Here is an 18,977-nt window from a genome sequence, read left to right on the forward strand (position 1 = left end):
TCCCAGCTCCTTCCGCCTCTGCTCTCCTCGCCCCTGGGCTCCCCCAGACAGTCCCCCGTCTGCAGAGCCTTAACTGCAAAGTCCCCTTTGCCATGGAGGGTGACACAGGTGCTGGGGTCGGGACAGGGACGTGGTTTCCATGTGCCAGGACACCCCAGTCCACGGAATACCCCAGTCCTCAGGGTGCCCCAGTCCACAGGGTGCCCCAGTCCTCAGGGTGCTCCAGTCCACAGGGTGCCCCAGTCCTCAGGGTGCCCCAGTCCACAGGATACCCCAGTCCTCAGGGTGCTCCAGTCCACAGGGTGCTCCAGTCCTCAGGGTGCCCCAGTCCTCAGGCTACCCCAGTCCTCAGGGTGCCCCAGTCCACAGAATACCCCAGTCCTCAGGGTGCCCCAGTCCTCAGGGTGCCCCAGTCCTCGGGGTGCCCCAGTCCACGGAATACCCCAGTCCTCAGGGTGCCCCAGTCCTCAGGGTGCCCCAGTCCACAGGATACCCCAGTCCTCAGGGTGCCCCAGTCCTCGGGGTGCCCCAGTCCACAGGATACCCCAGTCCACGGAATACCCCAGTCCTCAGGGTGCCCCAGTCCACAGGATACCCCAGTCCTCAGGGTGCTCCAGTCCTCAGGGTGCCCCAGTCCACAGGATACCCCAGTCCACGGAATACCCCAGTCCTCAGGGTGCCCCAGTCCACGGAATACCCCAGTCCTCAGGGTGCCCCAGTCCTTGGGGTGCCCCAGTCCACAGGATACCCCAGTCCACGGAATACTCCAGTCCTCAGGGTGCCCCAGTCCTCAGGGTGCCCCAGTCCACAGGATACCCCAGTCCTCAGGGTGCTCCAGTCCTCAGGGTGCCCCAGTCCACAGGATATCCCAGTCCACGGAATACCCCAGTCCTCAGGGTGCCCCAGTCCTCAGGGTGCCCCAGTCCACGGAATACCCCAGTCCTCAGGGTGCCCCAGTCCTCAGGGTGCCCCAGTCCACAGGATACCCCAGTCCTCAGGGTGCCCCAGTCCTCAGGCTACCCCAGTCCTCAGGGTGCCCCAGTCCACAGGGTGCCCCAGTCCTCAGGGTGCCTCAGTCCACAGAATACCCCAGTCCTCAGGTACCCCAGTCCTCAGGGTGCTCCAGTCCTCAGGGTGCCCCAGTCCTCAGGCTACCCCAGTCCGCAGGGTGCCCCAGTCCACAGAATACCCCAGTCCTCAGGGTGCCCCAGTCCTCAGGGTGCCCCAGTCCTCGGGGTGCCCCAGTCCACGGAATACCCCAGTCCTCAGGGTGCCCCAGTCCTCAGGGTGCCCCAGTCCACAGGATACCCCAGTCCTCAGGGTGCCCCAGTCCTCGGGGTGCCCCAGTCCACAGGATACCCCAGTCCACGGAATACCCCAGTCCTCAGGGTGCCCCAGTCCACGGAATACCCCAGTCCTCAGGGTGCCCCAGTCCTCAGGGTGCCCCAGTCCATGGAATACCCCAGTCCTCAGGGTGCCCCAGTCCTCAGGGTGCCCCAGTCCACAGGATGCCCCAGTCCTCAGGGTGCTCCAGTCCTCAGGGTGCTCCAGACTGCTTGGCTTAGACAGCAGGAGTGACTCCCTCAGGTTCTGGGGGGCAGAAGCCTGAAACCCAGGAGGGGCAGAGGCCTGAAACCCATATCATGCCTCTCCCCGGCTTCCGGTGGGTGCCGGCCACCCGTGGCGCTCGTTGGCTGTCAGTCTATCTGTCTCTGTCTTACTGTCTGCGCCCAAATTTCCTCGGCTTCTGAGGACCCCAGTTATACTAGGTTAGGGCCCACCCTGATCTGATCTGGCCACATCTTAAGTAATCACATCTTCAAAGATCACATTCACAGATAAGCTCACACTCACAGGGCAGGGGTGAGGACCTGATCATGGTTTTCAGGGGACATGATTCAATCCATAAAGGACAGACGTGGGGACCGTCCTTCTGTCTACCACGTTGAGGCTGCATGGCTGGGCCGAGCCAGGAGAGCCTCGGGTGACCTCCTGCTCACCAGCCTGTGCTCTCTCTCACTGAATCTTCACAGAAGCTGTGAGAACCGAGAGCTCTTCCTGGGAATTGTGGGTGAGCCAGGAGGACTTAGAGGGGCTGTGTTGGCTGACTGACCCCCAGGGGTCGGGGGCAGCCAGGCCCAACCCAGCTCGCCCCTGCTGGGGACCCTGCAGCCCGGTGAGAGCAGAGCCCGGTCAGAGTTCCCAAGCAGAGGACAGAGCCGTGCAGAGGCCCTGGGGCCGGCCTGGGAGGTCTTGGCAGGAGCACTGCGGGGGGCGGAGGTGGGAGGTGAGGTCTGAGACGTGCGAGGGTGAGGCACCCACAGTGAGAGGCTTTGTAGGCCTGGCAAGAGCTTCCGGCTCACTCTGAGAGGGACAAGGGCCATGGGAGGGCTGTGAGGGGGGTGATATGACGGGCTCACACCCCCCCTGCCAAGCACCTGCAGCCCCATCTGCAGAAGGGGTGGTATAGTCTCCTTTCCGGGGTCTTTTGCCCACTGCCCTTTAAATGCTAGTGGCCCTGGAGCTCTGCCCCCCGCCAAGCCTTCCCTTCTCGTGTGATACGCTGTCTCTTGATGATCTTACTTATTGCCATGGCTTCAGATTTGACACACGAGCTGTCATCTGCTCTATCAAATGCGGGGGCAAGGGGGACGTGGGGACCAAGGTGCGGTGCTCGGAGCAGGGCGGGCCCGTGGAGGAGGGGCAGGTGGTCGGGTCTCACGTCCAGTGGCAGAGCCCGCTGACTGTGCTGATGGATTGAACAAAGGGCAGGAGGGCAGGGTCTGGGGGGGCCATCATGGGTGTTCCAGTGGGGAGGGCATGTCGTTAGGGTGGCCAGGGAAGCCTCTTTGAGACTGGGAAAAGGGAGGGAAGTTATAACCAGGGGGTGACAAACGTCAGTTCTTACCTGGCGAGACTTTATTGCATAGCCTCGATCCTCCTGACCATGGCAGGCGTGGGGGGAAGGTGGTGATGCAGGAGGCCCTCCCCCAAAAGTGGGCTATGTGGGGGGGGAGGGGAGTGCCGGGGGCCCTAGGGGCTCCCAGGCCCACAGTCCGGTCTTCCTTCTGCTGCTGCTGCCCAGACCCCTCCCAGCTCCTCCCAGTGCCAGTGCTGGCAGAGGCGGGGCTAGCCTGGGCTCCTCCTGGAGTCCGACTGGGCTAGCCTGGGCACATGTGCTCACTGCATTTGCTTGGATGTCCTGGTGTAACGTCAGAGCAAGGAGAGCTGCTGCCAGGGTGGCCAGGGGCGATGACCAAGCAGGACTCCCGCAGACCCTCTGCTCCTCGGCCCCACTCCTCCGTGTTCCCCACCTCTGCAGACCCGAGGCTCCCCCGGTTTGTCTCACCAACCTGTGCCCTCGTCCCTGAGTGTGTGGCTCGGAGCCGGCGCATTCCCGCCATCTAGTCCTGATCCCACCCCCAGCCCCATCTGATGGATCCTGCTGCCCAGTTTCACCCCCACCTCCCCAACCATCCCAAATAAAAGACCGTGCTCATCCTGACAAGGACGGGAGTGTCACATAGCAAATGCCACGTGGGTGACACAGAGCAAATGTTGTGGCCGCTCGGTGAAGGCTTCCCCTAGGCTGAGAAATGTGAGCAGAGTTGCCTTAGGTTGGGCAAGAAGCGTGTAAGTCACTGAGGAGGGCAGCTGGCCAGGCAGCACCACGGGGTTCTCTCGGCTCCATGCTCGGTGCCCAGCCCGAGTCAGACTCCGCACTGGGCTGGGGTGCCTAATGACTGATGATGGGGCAGGACCCCTGCCCTGAGGGAGTTCACAGCCCCCCGGGGTGAGCGCACAATCCTGGGTATCTAGACAAGATGTGATACTGGAGAATGGGATATTGGGGCTGGGTTCTGAAGGGTCCATAGGAGTTGGTAGGAGAGACAGGGGCCAAAAGTGGGAAAGGGAATCTCAGGGAGTGAAAGTGATGTGAAATGATAGCTGTAGAAACAACTGTACAGTTTTGTTGAGCAGCTGCTCCAAGTCAAGCCCTGGGCCCCGTGCTTTCCAGGTAGGAGAACTATGGCTCAGGGAGGTGAAGGGACTTGCCCGAGGTCACCAAAATCATAAGCCATGGAGGTGGGAGTTGAGCCCCAAGTCTCGTTGTTCTGTCTGCCTCTGCTGTCTGGTGTGTGGTGGAGCAGGGGCGAGGATGACACAGGCGAGGCACCTTGGGTGCAAAATTTAAGGAGAAGCACCCTCTCAGGGTCACCTTAAATGAGTGCCTACTTAAATTTTATGTCCTGGGCCCCTCTCTGACCTCACCCTTGCCCCAGCCTGGGGCCCTGGCTGGAAGGGGGATTGGGATGTGGCTGCAGGAGGTGAGGCCTAAGTAGCTGTCAGGTTGGGGCCAGATTATGAAGAAGCTTGTCAGCTACATGTAGCAGCTTGAGCCTTGATCCTGTGGGCACTGGGGAGCCCTGGAGGGTTGTAGACAGAAGAACAATCCCATCAGAGTTGTGTGTAAGGCTGGAGAGGAAGGTTGGGCACCAAACTTCAGAGCCTGAGCACTCCACACCTTGAGTGGGCTCCCTGGGACCCCTTCACCTTGGCCTGAGCAGAGGACAGGGAATGGGGGCTTCTTACCCGTCTCCCGTGTGAGTCAGTGACATTACCAGATGCCATATAGGAGGAGGATGGTGTCAGAGAACTGACTAGGGCTCTGAGAGCCTTAATTATGCAAAATCACTAAAAAGAAATAGGATTAAGATTTCTGCTGATTCAGAGCCTTCCAAAGTCTAAGTAGTTAGGTGGCAGGAGGGGAAGGTGGTGGGATCACGTCCGTCAAAAATGACAGGGCTCTGGGCATCTTCCTTTAAACTCTGGTGGCAGTAATTACTGGGAACCGTCCTTAGTGGTTCTGTCAATTCGAGGGAAGACCTGCCTCCTCATCTCTGGGGAGACTGGGCTTGTTTCCGTAGGTTGTGGGCAGGTGGATACAGGGATTGATGACGAATAGTCGATTTTGCTGTCTTTAAAAAAAATTGTATCAAAAATTTTATAGAAATGTTTAAAAAGGAAAGCAAAAACATTTAGGTACAATTTTGCAAGCTCATCAGTATTTCTTCCTGTTGTCTTTTGGACTTCTGGTCCTTTTGTCCTTAAAAAACAAAATCGGAAAGAACTGGTTCCTCCAGAAGTGGGGTACTGATCGGCCAACGCTGTTTGTGTCTGCTTTCAATTATTGGTTCTGGTTTTTCCTCCCAAACTCTGACCTCTGCGGTTTTCTCCTCCTTGAAGCCGACCAATGGCTCCGTGACGTCCAGGGCGGATGGCACGTCTGTGATTTGGGTCCCGATCTCCCACCTCCCACGCCCTGCCAGGCACGCTGGGAAGGCTGCAGGGCGCAGGGTGGGCCGAGGCGTGGGCGAGGCCAGCCCCAGGGATTCAGGGGGAGGCTCCCCAGAAAAGCCACCGAGGCAGACGAGGAGGTACAAAGTCAGGTGTGCAAGGAACAGACCTTTCTTGATGTTTTTGTAACCTGAGTTTTCTGACCCTTTTGGCAGAAATGCTAGTTCACCTGACATTGGGTCCACACCGCTCACCTGGGGTTCCCCAAGATGGAGAGACGTTTGTGGACTCCTGGGGTCTTGCAAGACGCCTCAGTTAGAAAGAACCTCTGCAGGGCACGTCGGTGACGCGGGGCCTCTGCTTTCCTGTGGCTTCAGGGAGGGGGCGTCTCTCCTGATGAGATTTCTGCCTCCCACGGGCGTCCCACCGGCGGCACCAAGGGAAAGAAAGCAGAGGGGTGTGGTGTGGGAAGCACAGGGGCCTGAATGGTTGCTGTGCCTTCACCCCCAGAGCCTCTCATTTCCCCGCAGGGTATGATTTTGGGAGGTCACAGAAGCCAGAAAGGCCGGCAGCCGCTTCTGCCTGTCCCCTGCCCCATCCTCCCTCTCAGGCACGAGCAGGTCTGGCAGATGAAAGCGCTAAGGCACTAGCTCAGAAACGCCTTTTCCATTGGAGCATCTAAGAGTCAGGGCTCCCCAGGAAACAGAACCGACAGGATACGTGTACGTAAAGATGGAGACGTGTTACAAGGTTTGGCTCACGTGATGAGGGGGATCAGCAGGTCCGACTCTTATAGGGCAGGTCCCCGAGTTGGAAATCGATGGTGAGGTTGAATTCCCCAGGAGAAGCCACAGTTGGGAGCTCTGATGAAGATGGTGGTGAATTCCCCAGGAGAAGCTGGCTGAAGCCGAGATAGGAGTTCATCTTTCTGACAGCTGAATCCTCAGTTCTCGCTTTAAGGCCTTCAGCTAATGAGCTGTGGAGACTCCTGTCATTACTGACGGCAGTTTCCTTTGTTGATTGTAGATGCAGTCAACTGACCAATGATTTAAATCCACAAAATACCGTCACAGTAATAGTCAGGCCGGTGCTTGCTCGACCACACAGCTGGACCCCATAGCCCAGCCGAGTGGACATGTGAGCTCAGCCACCACGGAGGGCGAGGGCAGCTGCCAGGACCCTGCCCCCAGGAGCCAGGCAGGCTCTGGGCTATGGGGAATGTGCTGTTGCCTGCATCTGCACTCTCGCTCAAGCCGTTTCCTCTTCCTGAAATATCCTTCTCCCAAATCCTCTGGAAGCCTGTTCTCCCTCTTCCAGATCCAACTTGGGGGACTCCTCCTGTGGGGAGCCCTCAGTGGCCACCCCTGGGCAGGCTTGTCCCATTGTCCCCAGCCGTTTGGGGTGCAGCCATCCCTCTGCCCTGCTTATCCGGGACTTCCTGGGAGCAGGGGCCGCGACCCCATCCCAGATGGGGAACACAGGGCCAGGCACTGGGTGGGGGCTCAGGGAATGGCTACAGATGCTGGCAAGGCCTGTGGCCGAAGGGTGCAGTACGGGGTGTCTACTCCACCCCACCTCCCGGGGCAGAGGGGTCAGCATGGAGCAGTCCACATGCCCGGGCTGGAGTGAATCCCAGCTTGGGGGGTTGTCCATGGTGAGCGCTGGCAGTCACTCTTCGAGCCCCACCGGGTGCCCGGCACAGGCCCAGCGGCTGCCTGCGTGTTGCCTCATCGGACTGTGAAAACCATTTGACCAGCGAGAAGACCGACCATCAGGTGTCGTGTCCGAAGGAGCCCCCAGGGCCCGGTGTTGGCCCTGCCTCCTGGACTCTCTGTGCAGTGTCACCAGTGGCCCCTGTCGGTGGAGGGAGCCTACCCCAGTGGCTCCCCCACCAATTCCATAAAGACCCCAGGCTCATCGCTGCCCCAGGTACCCGCCACCCATGGCCCTCCTGCACCTCTGGTTCTGCTGCCCGGGCAGCCCCCCTCCTTGACGTGCTCTCTAAAGGCCGGAGTCATGTCCACTTCTCTCTGGCACACAAATGGGAAATGCCCGTGGACAAGCAGAGATGCCCTGGCCTCCCCGGCAGCTCCAGCCCCACTGCCCCTCTGACTGCCCGCCCGTCCGGGGTCAACATGCCCTTGTCCTGGAGGGGTTGACATCCAAGGGGGAGACGAGTAGACAGCACCTGCCTGAGCAGCCTGGGGGGCAGGTCCCCTCGCAAGTGGAGCTGAATTTTGGAGAGGCCTCCCCTGTGCTGTCTCATTGGTCTCGGAAGCCCCTCTGATGTGGTGGACACTGTTGTTACCCTCCCTGCACAGCCCTGATCCCTGCATGCTCGGCCACCTGAGGGGGTCTGGGGGCTGTGGAAGGACAGAGCAGCCCTCCTTCCCCCACCTGGGGTGGGGGCAGACTTGCAGAGCCACCTCCGGAGACGGCTGTGGAATGATGGGTGGCAATGGACACAACAGCCACATCGAGAGATGCAGCAGCTGGGCGGCTCTGGTGACGGGAAGAGCTGGGCTCCACGGCCTGGAGCCCAAAAGCAGCCATCCTCCTCAGACGCCCGGGCTTAGTCAGACCCAGCTCCTGTGTGGCAGCTACCATCGCTGTGTAACAAAACATCCCAAATATAGTGGCATAAAATGACAGTCGTGCTATCTTTGAGCTCCGTGGGTCCATGGTGTGGCTTGTCTCTGCCCGCAGGGGCTGGCCTCCTGTGGGACAGTCGGATGCTGGGGGCTTGCTCACCCCATATGTGGCTCTGTGGCAGGGACGACTGATGTGCTGGACCCGCTGGGCCAGGCTGACGTGGGTGCCTGCCCATGGCCTTACCGGCATGACAACCCCGAGCTAGGTGGACTTCCCACGCAGCAGCTGGGGACTCCAAGCCTGAGAACAGGCTTGGCCTTGTGTGACGGAGCTTGGGGGGTGACACTGCATCATCATCTGTGAGCTCTGCTGGCCAAGGCAGGTAAACACCTGCCCAGATTCAGGTCAGGCTCTTGGTGGCGCTCGTTTGGTTCTAGGCCTCAGGTCTCTGCTGAAACTCCAAGACAACAGGACAAGTTGCATTTAACATCCAGTTTTAATATATATCAGGGGCTATTAAATTACTCCAGAATCTTTACAAAGAATTTTTTTTCCTGTGAAGTAAAACAAAGAAGTAAATAAATAATGTTTCCTGTCACACGACAAGCACTAAAAATCTATAGTTTGTTTCTGAACACCAAATCCATTGGGCCGGGCATCTTCGGTGTGGTCAGAATCCTGGGTCTGCCCCCTACCTGCTGTGTGACCACAGGCAGGTTGCCTGACCTCTCTGGGCCACGCTTTCCTCACGGAGCAGTGAGGATAATATTGCCAGCTCCTAGGGTTGTTGTGGGTGTCTCAGGGAACTCACCTGGGATGGCACCTGGCTCATCACGAGCTGGCACACTCACCCTCATCCAACCTGTCGCCCAGCCCTGGCACGTTCCGTCTCTTGCAGGTCCTTGCCCCTCTCCTCTCTGCCCTCCCTGACCCGTCCTCCCAGGACCCCTCCTCCCTGCTGTCACTGCTCCCCTGCCCCATCTGGTCTCCTCGCCACCCCAGGGAACACATCGGGGCACACCCTCCCCGCTTTGAGCCCCCTGACCACGCCCTCCTCTGCAACCTGCCTCTCTGCAGTCAAGGCCAAGGGCTGCCCCCGATCCTCTGGCTGAAGTTATCTGGTGCCAGGTCTCATTCTGTGCAGGTTTGAGAACTGTCCTTGCCTCCCGGTTGTAGGGCCGTGCAGCCTGAGGCTCCGAAGGAAGGAAGGCCTTTTCCCAAGTGCAGTGCAGTCTCCACCCAGCCTCACCTTCCGTCCTCGCCATGTGGCATCTTTTTGTGGTCCACCCTTCAATTGCACTTAATAAAAAGCTCAGGATGCTGGGAGATGCATCTTGGGAGTGTGGAGGGAACTTAAGTTCAGGGGCAGTACCCGGAAACCAGGGGGCTTTTGAGGGGTGGATCGGGGGGTTTTCCTTAAAGAGAAACGTGTTCATGGCCTGTTGGTCATTTAATAACAACGCCGGACGTGCTGTCATTCCAAAATGTGGTCTGACAGCTCCCCATCCGGGGAGTGTGGTGCTGAGTGTGGACGGGGTTGCCGGTGGAGGGGCGGGAGCTGGAGACCTCCCCTCCTCATCAGAGGCCAGTGAGGTTGTTCAAGGTCATTACAGTGTCCCCCTCAGCCAGGGTTTTCCAAGGAGCTCCCCAGGGACCAGTGTTTGAGGGCCCTTCTCTAAGAGAGGGTCCTTCCCAGACAGCTCCTCTCCTTCCTTCCTGCACTGGCCTTCAGGGGTTCCAGGGGCAGGACGGTCAACACCGGCATCTTCTCTTGCCCTGTGGGTGGTTCTCCCCATCGCCGGGGACCCACGGGGGCTGACTCGTGTTTCTGTTCAAATGGGCCAGCACTTAGTGGCTTTCGCCTGCACTGATGGTGGTGATGTACAGCGGTGACTGGTTTTCTGCAGCCCTGGCCTCCTGGGTGCTGGAATCTTCCCAGCTGCGCATCCCCACCCTCTTTACTTAGATCTTGTCGTCCCCTGCTCTGGACCCTCGATGGCTCCCACCTCCCTGGGAGTATCATCCTCACCCCTCACCATGGCCTGCGAGGCCCAGCCTGGGGTGGCCCTGTCACCGCCCTCTGCCCCTTGCTCGCTCCTCTGTCTTCACTGGCCTCAGCCTGCCGCTGCCTCAGGACCTTTGCACAACCTGTTGGTCTTGCTGCTTGGGAACCTCTGAACATCAGGGAGCCCTGGTTGTTGGGGTAAGAGGGTGGGGATACTCTGGGAAACTGCCTGTGGCTCACTCTGTCCAGACCGGGGTCGTCAGGGCAGGGGCAGCAAACTCCAGGGGCCAGTTGAGTAGCCCCCTGTGTGACGCAGCTGGGCCAAGGTCACGGGCTGGTAGCAGACTGGAGACGGGAGCCGCCTCCGTGGGTGGCCAGGTTTGATTTTGTTGCAGCCCCTCGCCAGCCAGAGAGCCCACCTGCGAGCAGGGTTCAGCTGTGGGCACCCAGTGCACTGGAACAGAAAAGGCTCAGGGCCCGTTAGTGCCAGGGCCCTGGGCCCGGTCCAGGGGCTGCCCAGCATATTTGAGGATGTCAGGATGCCTTTGCAACATCCGGGGCAGATGTGGCTCCATCCCGACTCCACCACTTTCTAGCTCTGAGCTCTTGGCTATGGTTTTCAGCCACCTGTGCCTCGGTTTTCTTGGCAATGGGCATAATAATAGCAAGGTGATCTGTTTTGGGGGTTGTTAAACTAGATGACACATGGGAAGAACTCAGCCCAGCATCTGGCTCCTAGTAAATGCTCAATCTTGTCACCCCAAAGGAACCCTTCCTGCAGCCAGTTCTGCCCTCTCTGGATCATCTTGGGCCTCTTAGGTGTTTATCGACAGGTTTGCTGATGGGATGCATGAACGATTGAACGGATGCATGCGCTCAGGGTGGTGGCGCGTCGTGAGTCCATCCCGCCCCCATGGACACATCACCCCAGTGGCCCCCGCTGCTGCTTTGTCTCCACAGTGTTTGAGGAGCCCGAGGACCCCAGTAACCGCTCCTTCTTCTCGGAAATCATCTCCTCCGTGTCGGACGTCAAGTTCAGCCACAGTGGCCGGCACATGCTCACCAGGGATTACCTCACAGTCAAGGTCTGGGATCTGAACATGGAGGCGAGGCCCATCGAGACCTACCAGGTGGGCGCCGTGGCCTTGGGTGGGGGGCGTGCTCTGCAAGGTGGGAGACCCCTGTCCCGGGCTCCCCTTCCTGGGCTGAGAGCTCCCGTGGAAGGGCTTTCCCAGCTCCAGTGGGGGCTTCCGTGGGCACCTTTGTAGGTGAAGACATGCGGCTCGGGAGGGCAAGCAGCTCGGCCCCAGGCCCCCTGCCCGGCCTCATCGGGAGCCACGGAGCCCTCTGCTCTCTGATTGGGATCAGGGGCTTCGGTTTCCCGGAGAGGAGAGATGTGGGGACAAAAAGGAGCAACCGGCCAATTTGAGGGTGCGGACGGCGGCTTCCCTTCCCAGGGGCTGGTGTCCGTGTCTCACCAGTAAGGCGGGGTAGGCGTTGCCCACCCCAGGCAGTGGTAAAATGAGGAGCCCCTGGCAGTTCTCAGCCCGTTCTGGTCTGTGCCCCCTGCGGGGCGGGTACCGTGGGCAGAGAGGAGTATCCCAGCCCAGGGCAAGAGCGGGCACCTTCCTGGGAGCAGTATGTTTTTATGACCCTCCCAGATATGTTAGGGGGTAGAAAGCAAAATTCACCTGGGGTTCAAATAAAGTGGGGAGTTGAAGGAAATGTAGGGCTGCTTTAAAGCTGCTTCCAGCTGTGTCTCTGTCTGGGGAGACCCAAGGACTCCTTGGAGAAGGTGACTTTTATGGAGGCCTTTGTAGGACGGGTCAGATTCAGCTGAGCAGAGGTAGTGGGAAAACACGCCACCAGAAAGCCCAGCCCAGTGCACGCCTTAGGAGCTCTCGTCCTCAGCCCCTGCGAAGTGGGGTGCCCTCAGCCCCACTGGGCAGGAGGAAGATCAGGGGCCCTGAGAGGTTACGTGGGCAGATCTCACATCTGGATGGCAGCAGCAGAGCCACGATACAGAACCCAAAGTCAGGGCTGTTTCCCTCCATGCCCTCCTACCAGTCCCGGGGTTGGCAAGTATCCTGGGAGGCAGAAGGGGCCCTATGGGGAAGGGGCACAGGACTCAGAAGATGGGGAGCTCTGTGTCTGGCCTAGGGCATGTGTGAACAGCATGCTCCTGGATGTTGGGGGTCTCTTCCTTTCCCACCCTCCCCTCGGCTTCTCTGCCCTCCCCAGAGTCCGTCTGTGAAAGTGCCGTCAAGGTTCCTGCCATGGCCCCTTGGTTTACCATGTGTGTTTACTTGCAGCCCTGCGGCTCCCACTGGCTTCTCACCCCAGGCCCCCCAGCTGGCTGGGAGAGCAGTTCCCTCCTCGGACGGTGCTCTCCAGGGAGCTGTCAGCAAATCCTTTGTCTCCTCTGGCAATGGATGAAATCACATCCAGGGCCCACCCAGGGAAATGACCCTTTCCAACCCTGTTAGAGCCCTTCAGCCTTTCACATCCCTGCAGTCAGAGAGGGTCTGCGAACCCCTGAAAGGATGTGCAGTGTTTTGTAAGGTCATTTGTGGGAGAGGGTTTATGGCTTTCAGAGATTCTCAAAGCACTTGAGGACGCAAAAAAGTGAAACAATGACAAGGCCTTGGTTGCCTAGTTTCTGGCTGGCTGACCTAAAAGCCACACAACAACCAACATTTTCTGGTTACTTTTTATATGCCAGGAATTGTGTGGCAGGATTGTGTTTGGCTGACTTGCAATACTTAACAGATAGGGGCTTACTTCTTCCCATGACCTCATGCATGGAAGTGGGCTGTCCAGGAATGGTGAGTGGCTCTGTGACCTCATTGACGTCCCAGGCTCCTTCTGTGATCCAGTCCACCATCCTTGGAGTGTTAATTTTCCACCTCCGTGTGAGATACCTCGTGGTTGCAAAATAGCTGCTGCACCTCCAGGCACTACTCTTATGTTCCAGGCAGGAAGTTGGAGGAAACATGAAAGGCTATGGCAGCTGGGTTTGTGGCACGTTTTATTGGGATAGCAAAAGCCTTCCCAGAACCCTCCTCAGAAGATATCTTACAACACATTGGCTAGAATGATCCACAGCCAACCACCGTGGTGCTGGGAAAATGAGTTACTAGCTTTCCAGCCTCTGTCATTTAAGAAGGCAGGGAGAAGAGGGGAGGCAGGGTGTTGAGTGAGCCAGCCCTTGGCAGGGGTCACATTAAACAAAGTCTTCGCACATTTGGCTTCATCTAAGCCTCCCAGCAGTCCTAGGAGATGGGGCTGGTATTCTCACCAACCCAATTTATTTGAAGGAAATGGAGTTGAATGCTGTGGAGACAGAGCTAGGAAGCAGCAGACGTTAGGTTGGAGCCCAGGTTTTCTCTCTGGAGCCTGAGCTCATCCTGATCCTGCCACTCGAGGGCAGGAGACAGAATATAGCACGCATGTTTGGATGAGTGCATAAGTCAGGCTGCTTGGACTAAGCAAGGAGGTGCATATAGGAGGGGTTAAACATGAGCACCTGGAACTCTGTGCTGTTGCTGGATGTGAAGACAAGTAGCATTTGTCCCCCTTCATTGTATTTGTCAGACACTCGGGCTTGGAGAGGAGGAGACTCAGCCTCACCCTTGGGGTTCCAGATAGTCACAAACACAGTGAACCTCTGCGTGGTATGGCAAGGCTCACACCCTGCCCCTGCGCCTGCCCTGGGCCCTGCAACAGGGCACCTCCTGGGTCCCTCTCCTCCATGCTCTTCCCCCTTTTCCAGCCTCCTCTCCTGGACCACTTCACCCACCCCCAGAGCTCTGACCCCTCATTCGTTCTAAAAGAATGGGTGAGCTCCCACCCCAATGGGGAACTGTGGGGACGAGAAAAATAGGTTCTGCCTGGAGGGCCTGCCATTCCAGTAGGGAGGGTCTGCCAGCATTTCAGCAAATAGACAAAGAAAATAACCACAAGCTGCAGAGTGCCGCAAGTAAAAGCAGGGGCCAAGGCAGAGAAAATTAGGGTGCCAAGGCTGGAGGAGAGCCAGGGAGGAGCCATCTCGGGGAAGGGTGTCTGCAGAAGGAATGGCCAGTGCAGAGGCCTTGAGGCAGAAGCTTGCTCAGGGCATTCCAGGAACAGCAAGGAGCCGGGCTGGAACAGAGTGAGCGAGGGGGAGAGAAGAAGAGGCTGAGGTCAGAGAGGCGAGCCCAAGGGGGCTTGCAGACCTCAGAGGGTTTTGAGCAGAGGTGGGACGTGATCCCACTCTCCCACTCATTCTAAAAGGATCCTGCTGGCTGCCTGAGTAGGTGACTGGGAGTCGGAACCCAGGCAGAAGCCGGGAGACCCATTGGGAGGCGTTTGCAATGAGCCAGGTTGGGTGATGGAGGCTTGGACCGGGCCAGCATGGGGGGTGGTGAGCAGGGCTGCAGCTTCTGGATCTCTTTGGATTCCTGACAGACTAAGTGTTGGGGTGCCACGGACCCAGAAAGTCAGAGGATGCTGTCGTTCCCACCCTTGGCCCCAAGGAGGCTGGGGGACGTGAGGGTGGGGCTGGCAGGGAGCGGGGCTCAGGGTGGACAGCGGTCCTGGGGTCCTGGAGGTGCCCATGGGCAGCCATGCGGGGACGTCACGGGGCAGCCGGGCAGCCAGATCTGGATTGTCAGGGTGTGGGTGGCATTTAAAGACGGGAGCCATGCTGGGGTCTCCTGCGGGGTGAGTGGGGGGCTGAGACCGCAATAGGCGAGTAACAGAGCACTAATTACACGTCATTATACATGTCTTGAAGGAGAAAACAGGTTGCAGAGACTGCAGAAGGGGCAGGGGAGCAGCTGCCTCTTGGGTCAGGGAAGTCTCTCTGAGGAGGGGGCATCACAGCCAAGACCCAAAGAAGTCGCCACATACAGACCAAGGTGGAAAACTGCAGGCAGAGGGATCGACATAGTAGTTAAGGGTTGAGAACCTCAGGCTCATCTGATGCTCTGTGGAAAGAGGCAGAGAGGGCAGGAAGGCTCGCCTGGGGCAATCCAGGGAGGCTGCCCAGAGGAGGGGTCCTTCAAGCTTGGTTTTTAAAGATGCATAAGAGGTTCCCAGAAAGGTAGGAGAACCTAAAAAGGTAAATGAACTAAACCATGATTTCCCCTTCATTTGGAAGTGTGACCACCTCAGCCCCCTCCAGAGCCTCTCAGCTGCCCCCCCAACCCCTCACAGTGCCCTGCCCTCCCTTCCCCTCCCCTATCCTCCCTGCATTTGTCCCTTGCTTTGCGGCCTCTGTCACTGCCCAGCAGGAGGTGGAAAGACATCTCTCTCTACCCCTCCACTGCCATCAACTGGGGCAGCAGACACCTCTGTGGTGTTGGTGGTTCGTCTCTAATCCCACACTCCCCTGAGGGAGTCTTCCCGTGACCCCCCGTTTCAGATGGGAAAGCAGAGGCTCACAGCAGTTAAATGGCTTTCCCGGGTCGCACAGCTAGTCAGTGGCAGAGCTGGGAGCAGAGACTAGGTGACCCGGTTACCTGCCCGTCCCCCCGCCCAGGGCTGGTCTCGGAGGCCCTGGCCCCCCAGCTGAGGGCCGGCCCGTGAGCTTTCCGGGGCAGAATGGGCATTGCCGTCTCTCCTGTGGGGTCAGCTTACCCCGGGCTCAGGCGTGGGAGCTGCCACTTAAGGGCTGTGTGACCATGGGCCAGTTACTCCACCTCTCTGAGCTTTGATGCTGCCCAGTTGGAAGTTCCAAGATAACACCGGAGAAGCCGCTACTTGAGGCATTTTCCTCGATGGTCACCACTGTATTCACAGCCATTATTGTCATCCTCAGAGGACATGGGTGGCCACTAAGCACTCTCCTGCAGTGAATCCCAGAAGAGTCCCTGAAGTTGGTGCTCATCATCCCCTTCAGTGAGAAGAAACTGAGCCCAGAGAGGTGAAGCCACTTGTCCAAGGCCACACAGCCAGGAGGGGCGGGGCCAGGTTTTAGACCCGGGTGGTGTTCCCTTTGTCACTGTGACTGTCCCGTGGTGCTGTCCACTCTCTGGCCACAGCTCGGGGGTCGCTCAAGTGCTCTCAAGAGTTGCCTGCCTCCCCTGGCCAGGGCTGCAGGCCCTTCCCGAGGAGCGGGGTGATGCGGAGGCACCATCAGGACCCGGGAGGTCACTGTGGCTCTGGCTGCCCTGCGAGACCCTCCTCCTGGAGGTCTGGGCTGTCAGGCGCCCCCCGTCTGCTCACTGCATGCCCCTCTCTCTCCAGGTGCACGATTACCTTCGGAGCAAGCTCTGTTCCCTGTATGAGAACGACTGCATTTTCGACAAGTTTGAGTGCGCCTGGAACGGGAGCGACAGGTAACCCCCAGACCCCAGATCCGGCCTGGTCTGTCTCTCGCCTGACGGGGGGTCTTGGCCACACCCCGGCTGAGATGCGTCTCGGGCATCCGTGGAATCGAGGCATTTGGGCCAGGCCCGCCCTTTCCTGTAGCTGCTACCAACGCCAGGCTGCAAACCCAGGAGGCAAGAGGCAAACTTTCTGCCTGGTCTCAAACTAAACTGCATCCGTTTAGAGCCCCTGCTCTGCTGGATGGCCGTGGAAACATGGAGCCAGCGCAGGGTCTCTCCCCACGGCCCCTCTCCCAGGTTGCCAGGGGTGAGGGGGTTCCCAGAGCCCCGGCCTCCACAGGCTGGAAAGCGTTTGGCTCTCGGTGGCCGTCATCTGTGCTCTCTCCTCCACGGAGCTCGGCCCTGGGACCACCCAGCCCCCTGCTCCCACCGTCGTGGCTGCAGGCCCCCCACGGGCCCACTGGGGCTGGGAGAGCATGTCCTGCTCCTGCGCTGTCCGGGACAGGGTGGGCCCACGTGCCCAGACCCCTCTCAGCGCACCCCCTGCCCCGGGAAATGGCCGCCCTCCAGGCCCCACCCAGCACAGGGAGGCCCGTCCCCTGTCACCGGGGGTCCTCGCCCCTCTGTCCCTCTTCTCCCTGCACCCCAGCTTTCTTCATCTGGCCTAAGGGTCGGGAGTGCCTCTTCCAGATCATGTAAGCTTTTTGTTCGAGGTCCCACGGGGCTTACGATGCTCAAGGGTAAAGCCTGCGCTCTCGCACCTCCAACACCTTGATCTTGGGCCTCAGGAGCTGAGAAGGGGACTCTGTCTCTACCCTCCGCCGCCTCCTGGAGGTGCTGGCCGCCCCCTGGCCTCGCTGCCCGAATATGGAGGGGGTCCCCAGCTCACAGGACAATCGGGGGTGAAACCCACACTGGCCGGCACGTCAGGACCTCACCCGTCACGCTTTCTAACCGGAGCCGATTTGGTCACCCTCACCCCTGGCCCCCGCCATCCGGAGGGTGGGCTTGCCTGGGGTGGGGTGGGATTGTTCATCCACGTGGGTGGGGTGGACACATGAGCAGGCCCGTTCCTCTCTCCTCCTGCCTGGAAGGGTCATCTCTGGCTTTGCCCCCAGGACATGCTGGGACCGTAGACACAGGCGAGTGGGGGGAGAGGCGGGGGTGGAAATGACAGGGACCGGGCCAGGAGGGAGCCCCTCTGGAAGCAGGACTAACTCCAGCGGGGCTAGAACGCTGCATGCAGGGACATGGGAGCCCCAGGAGCCAACGGCCTGGGGCTTCCTTGCCCGAGGTGCCTCCAAGCTTGGGCAGTACCCTCAGCCGGGGGCGCCCTGGGGCCTGGAAGCCAGGATGGAGGCTGCATGGGGTGTGGTCCACTGAGACCCACCGTGCTCTGTCCAGGGCCCTGCACCCAGGCTGACCCCAGACATCCCGGTGAGGTCAGGGCACCTTGAGTACATTGAGGACCTCCCAGTGAACCCCGGCAGGGGGTCTCCGAGGGACGTAGAGCTGTCACATCAACTGGGTTACCCTGGGACAACCCACTGTGTGTGTGTGTTAGGGGTGCCCTTCCTCAATGTGGCCACCAGGGGGCGCCCGTGACCACACAGATGAGCCCACACAGCTCACCTGGCTGGGCTGCCGGGGGTGCCAGGGGTGCCGGGGGTGCTGAGCCTGCAGGAGTCCCGCTCTCCTGCCTCTATGTCACCTCACCCCGCCATTGCCCCTCCACACCTGGCTCTGCTCCTTCCCCTGGGAACCCTGCTCACTCCTGCTGTCAGCTCAGCACAAGGCCACCTCCTCCAGGAAGCCTTCCAGGGAGCCACAGAGTCTGCTCTCCCTTGCTCCTGCCTTCCTAGCATCTCTCCCTGTTGTGACATGAAGCCCATGTTTTCTCCTTGCCCCTGTCCTTGTCTGCTTCCCCCATGGAATGGGGTGCCTTGGGGGTGGGGGTGATTCACCCCCATACTGAGTCTCCTAGCTCAGTGTCCAGTTGATGACTGTCAGCCAAGCTGTGCCACCTCCTTCCGCTTCATTCAACAGACATCTCCTGAGCGTTCCTCCGCAGGCGTGGCCTGTACGTGGGGGTCCCGAGAACCCGTCTGCCAGGGGCTCCAACTCTTAAGGGGAGAAGCCCATGTCGCCCCTGGGACCCCATGTCCTTCTCATCCTCATGGGCTGCCCACTCAGGGTGGCCCAGCAGGGAGCTCCTGAGGTGCTGCATCAGTGGGGTGTCTGGTGACCTGCTCCCTCCCTTGGCCAACCCCAGCGAGACTTGGTTTCCAGGAGCCTAAGGGTGGGGAGAGAGCAGCAGCCTTTGTGGCAGACGTCCTCAGTTTCTGGCCCGTGTTACAACACTCACCTGCTGGGATCCCGAATAAATCTCTGGTCTCTCCAAGATTTAGTCTGCTCACCTGGAAAGTGGTTCTCATAAAACGTGACTCTCTGAGGCTGTTTCGAGGACCAGAGACCTCGTGTGTGAAGCTCTTCTAGGTCAATGTCCAGTGTTGGCAGTGGGCGCTCTGATGCATTTTGCACACACTCCTGTGTTGTCTGACTTGCCTTCCCCCAATGCCACCCCCTCCATGAAGCCTTCCTTCCTTGATCGGTTCTGCCTGGGAGAAAGAAATTTTTGTATCAACCTAGTGTCTTTGGGTTGCAGATAACAGGGATCGGGTCAGCCTGAGCTGAAACGGACCTTTGGGTTCTGAGAAGCTCTGGGCAGGGCTCCCCCGAGGGCTCACCCTGTGGCTTCAAGGCCATCTCCT

General features: G+C 59.3%; 1 protein-coding gene across 5 annotated transcripts in view; it reads left to right on the forward strand.

The window, feature by feature from the left end:
* The window catches only part of PPP2R2C (protein phosphatase 2 regulatory subunit Bgamma), a 243,861-nt gene that overhangs the window by 216,249 nt on the left and 8,635 nt on the right, over positions 1 to 18,977 (forward strand). For all 5 annotated transcript variants that reach the window (XM_037829346.1, XM_037829348.1, XM_037829349.1 and 2 more), the window contains 2 exons: positions 10,856 to 11,025; positions 16,124 to 16,215. In XM_037829346.1, coding sequence (XP_037685274.1) covers positions 10,856 to 11,025; positions 16,124 to 16,215 — 262 coding nt within the window. The remainder of the gene's footprint in view (positions 1 to 10,855; positions 11,026 to 16,123; positions 16,216 to 18,977) is intronic.

This window comes from Choloepus didactylus, chromosome 3 (assembly GCF_015220235.1).
Source record: "Choloepus didactylus isolate mChoDid1 chromosome 3, mChoDid1.pri, whole genome shotgun sequence".
Taxonomy (NCBI): domain Eukaryota; kingdom Metazoa; phylum Chordata; class Mammalia; order Pilosa; family Megalonychidae; genus Choloepus; species Choloepus didactylus.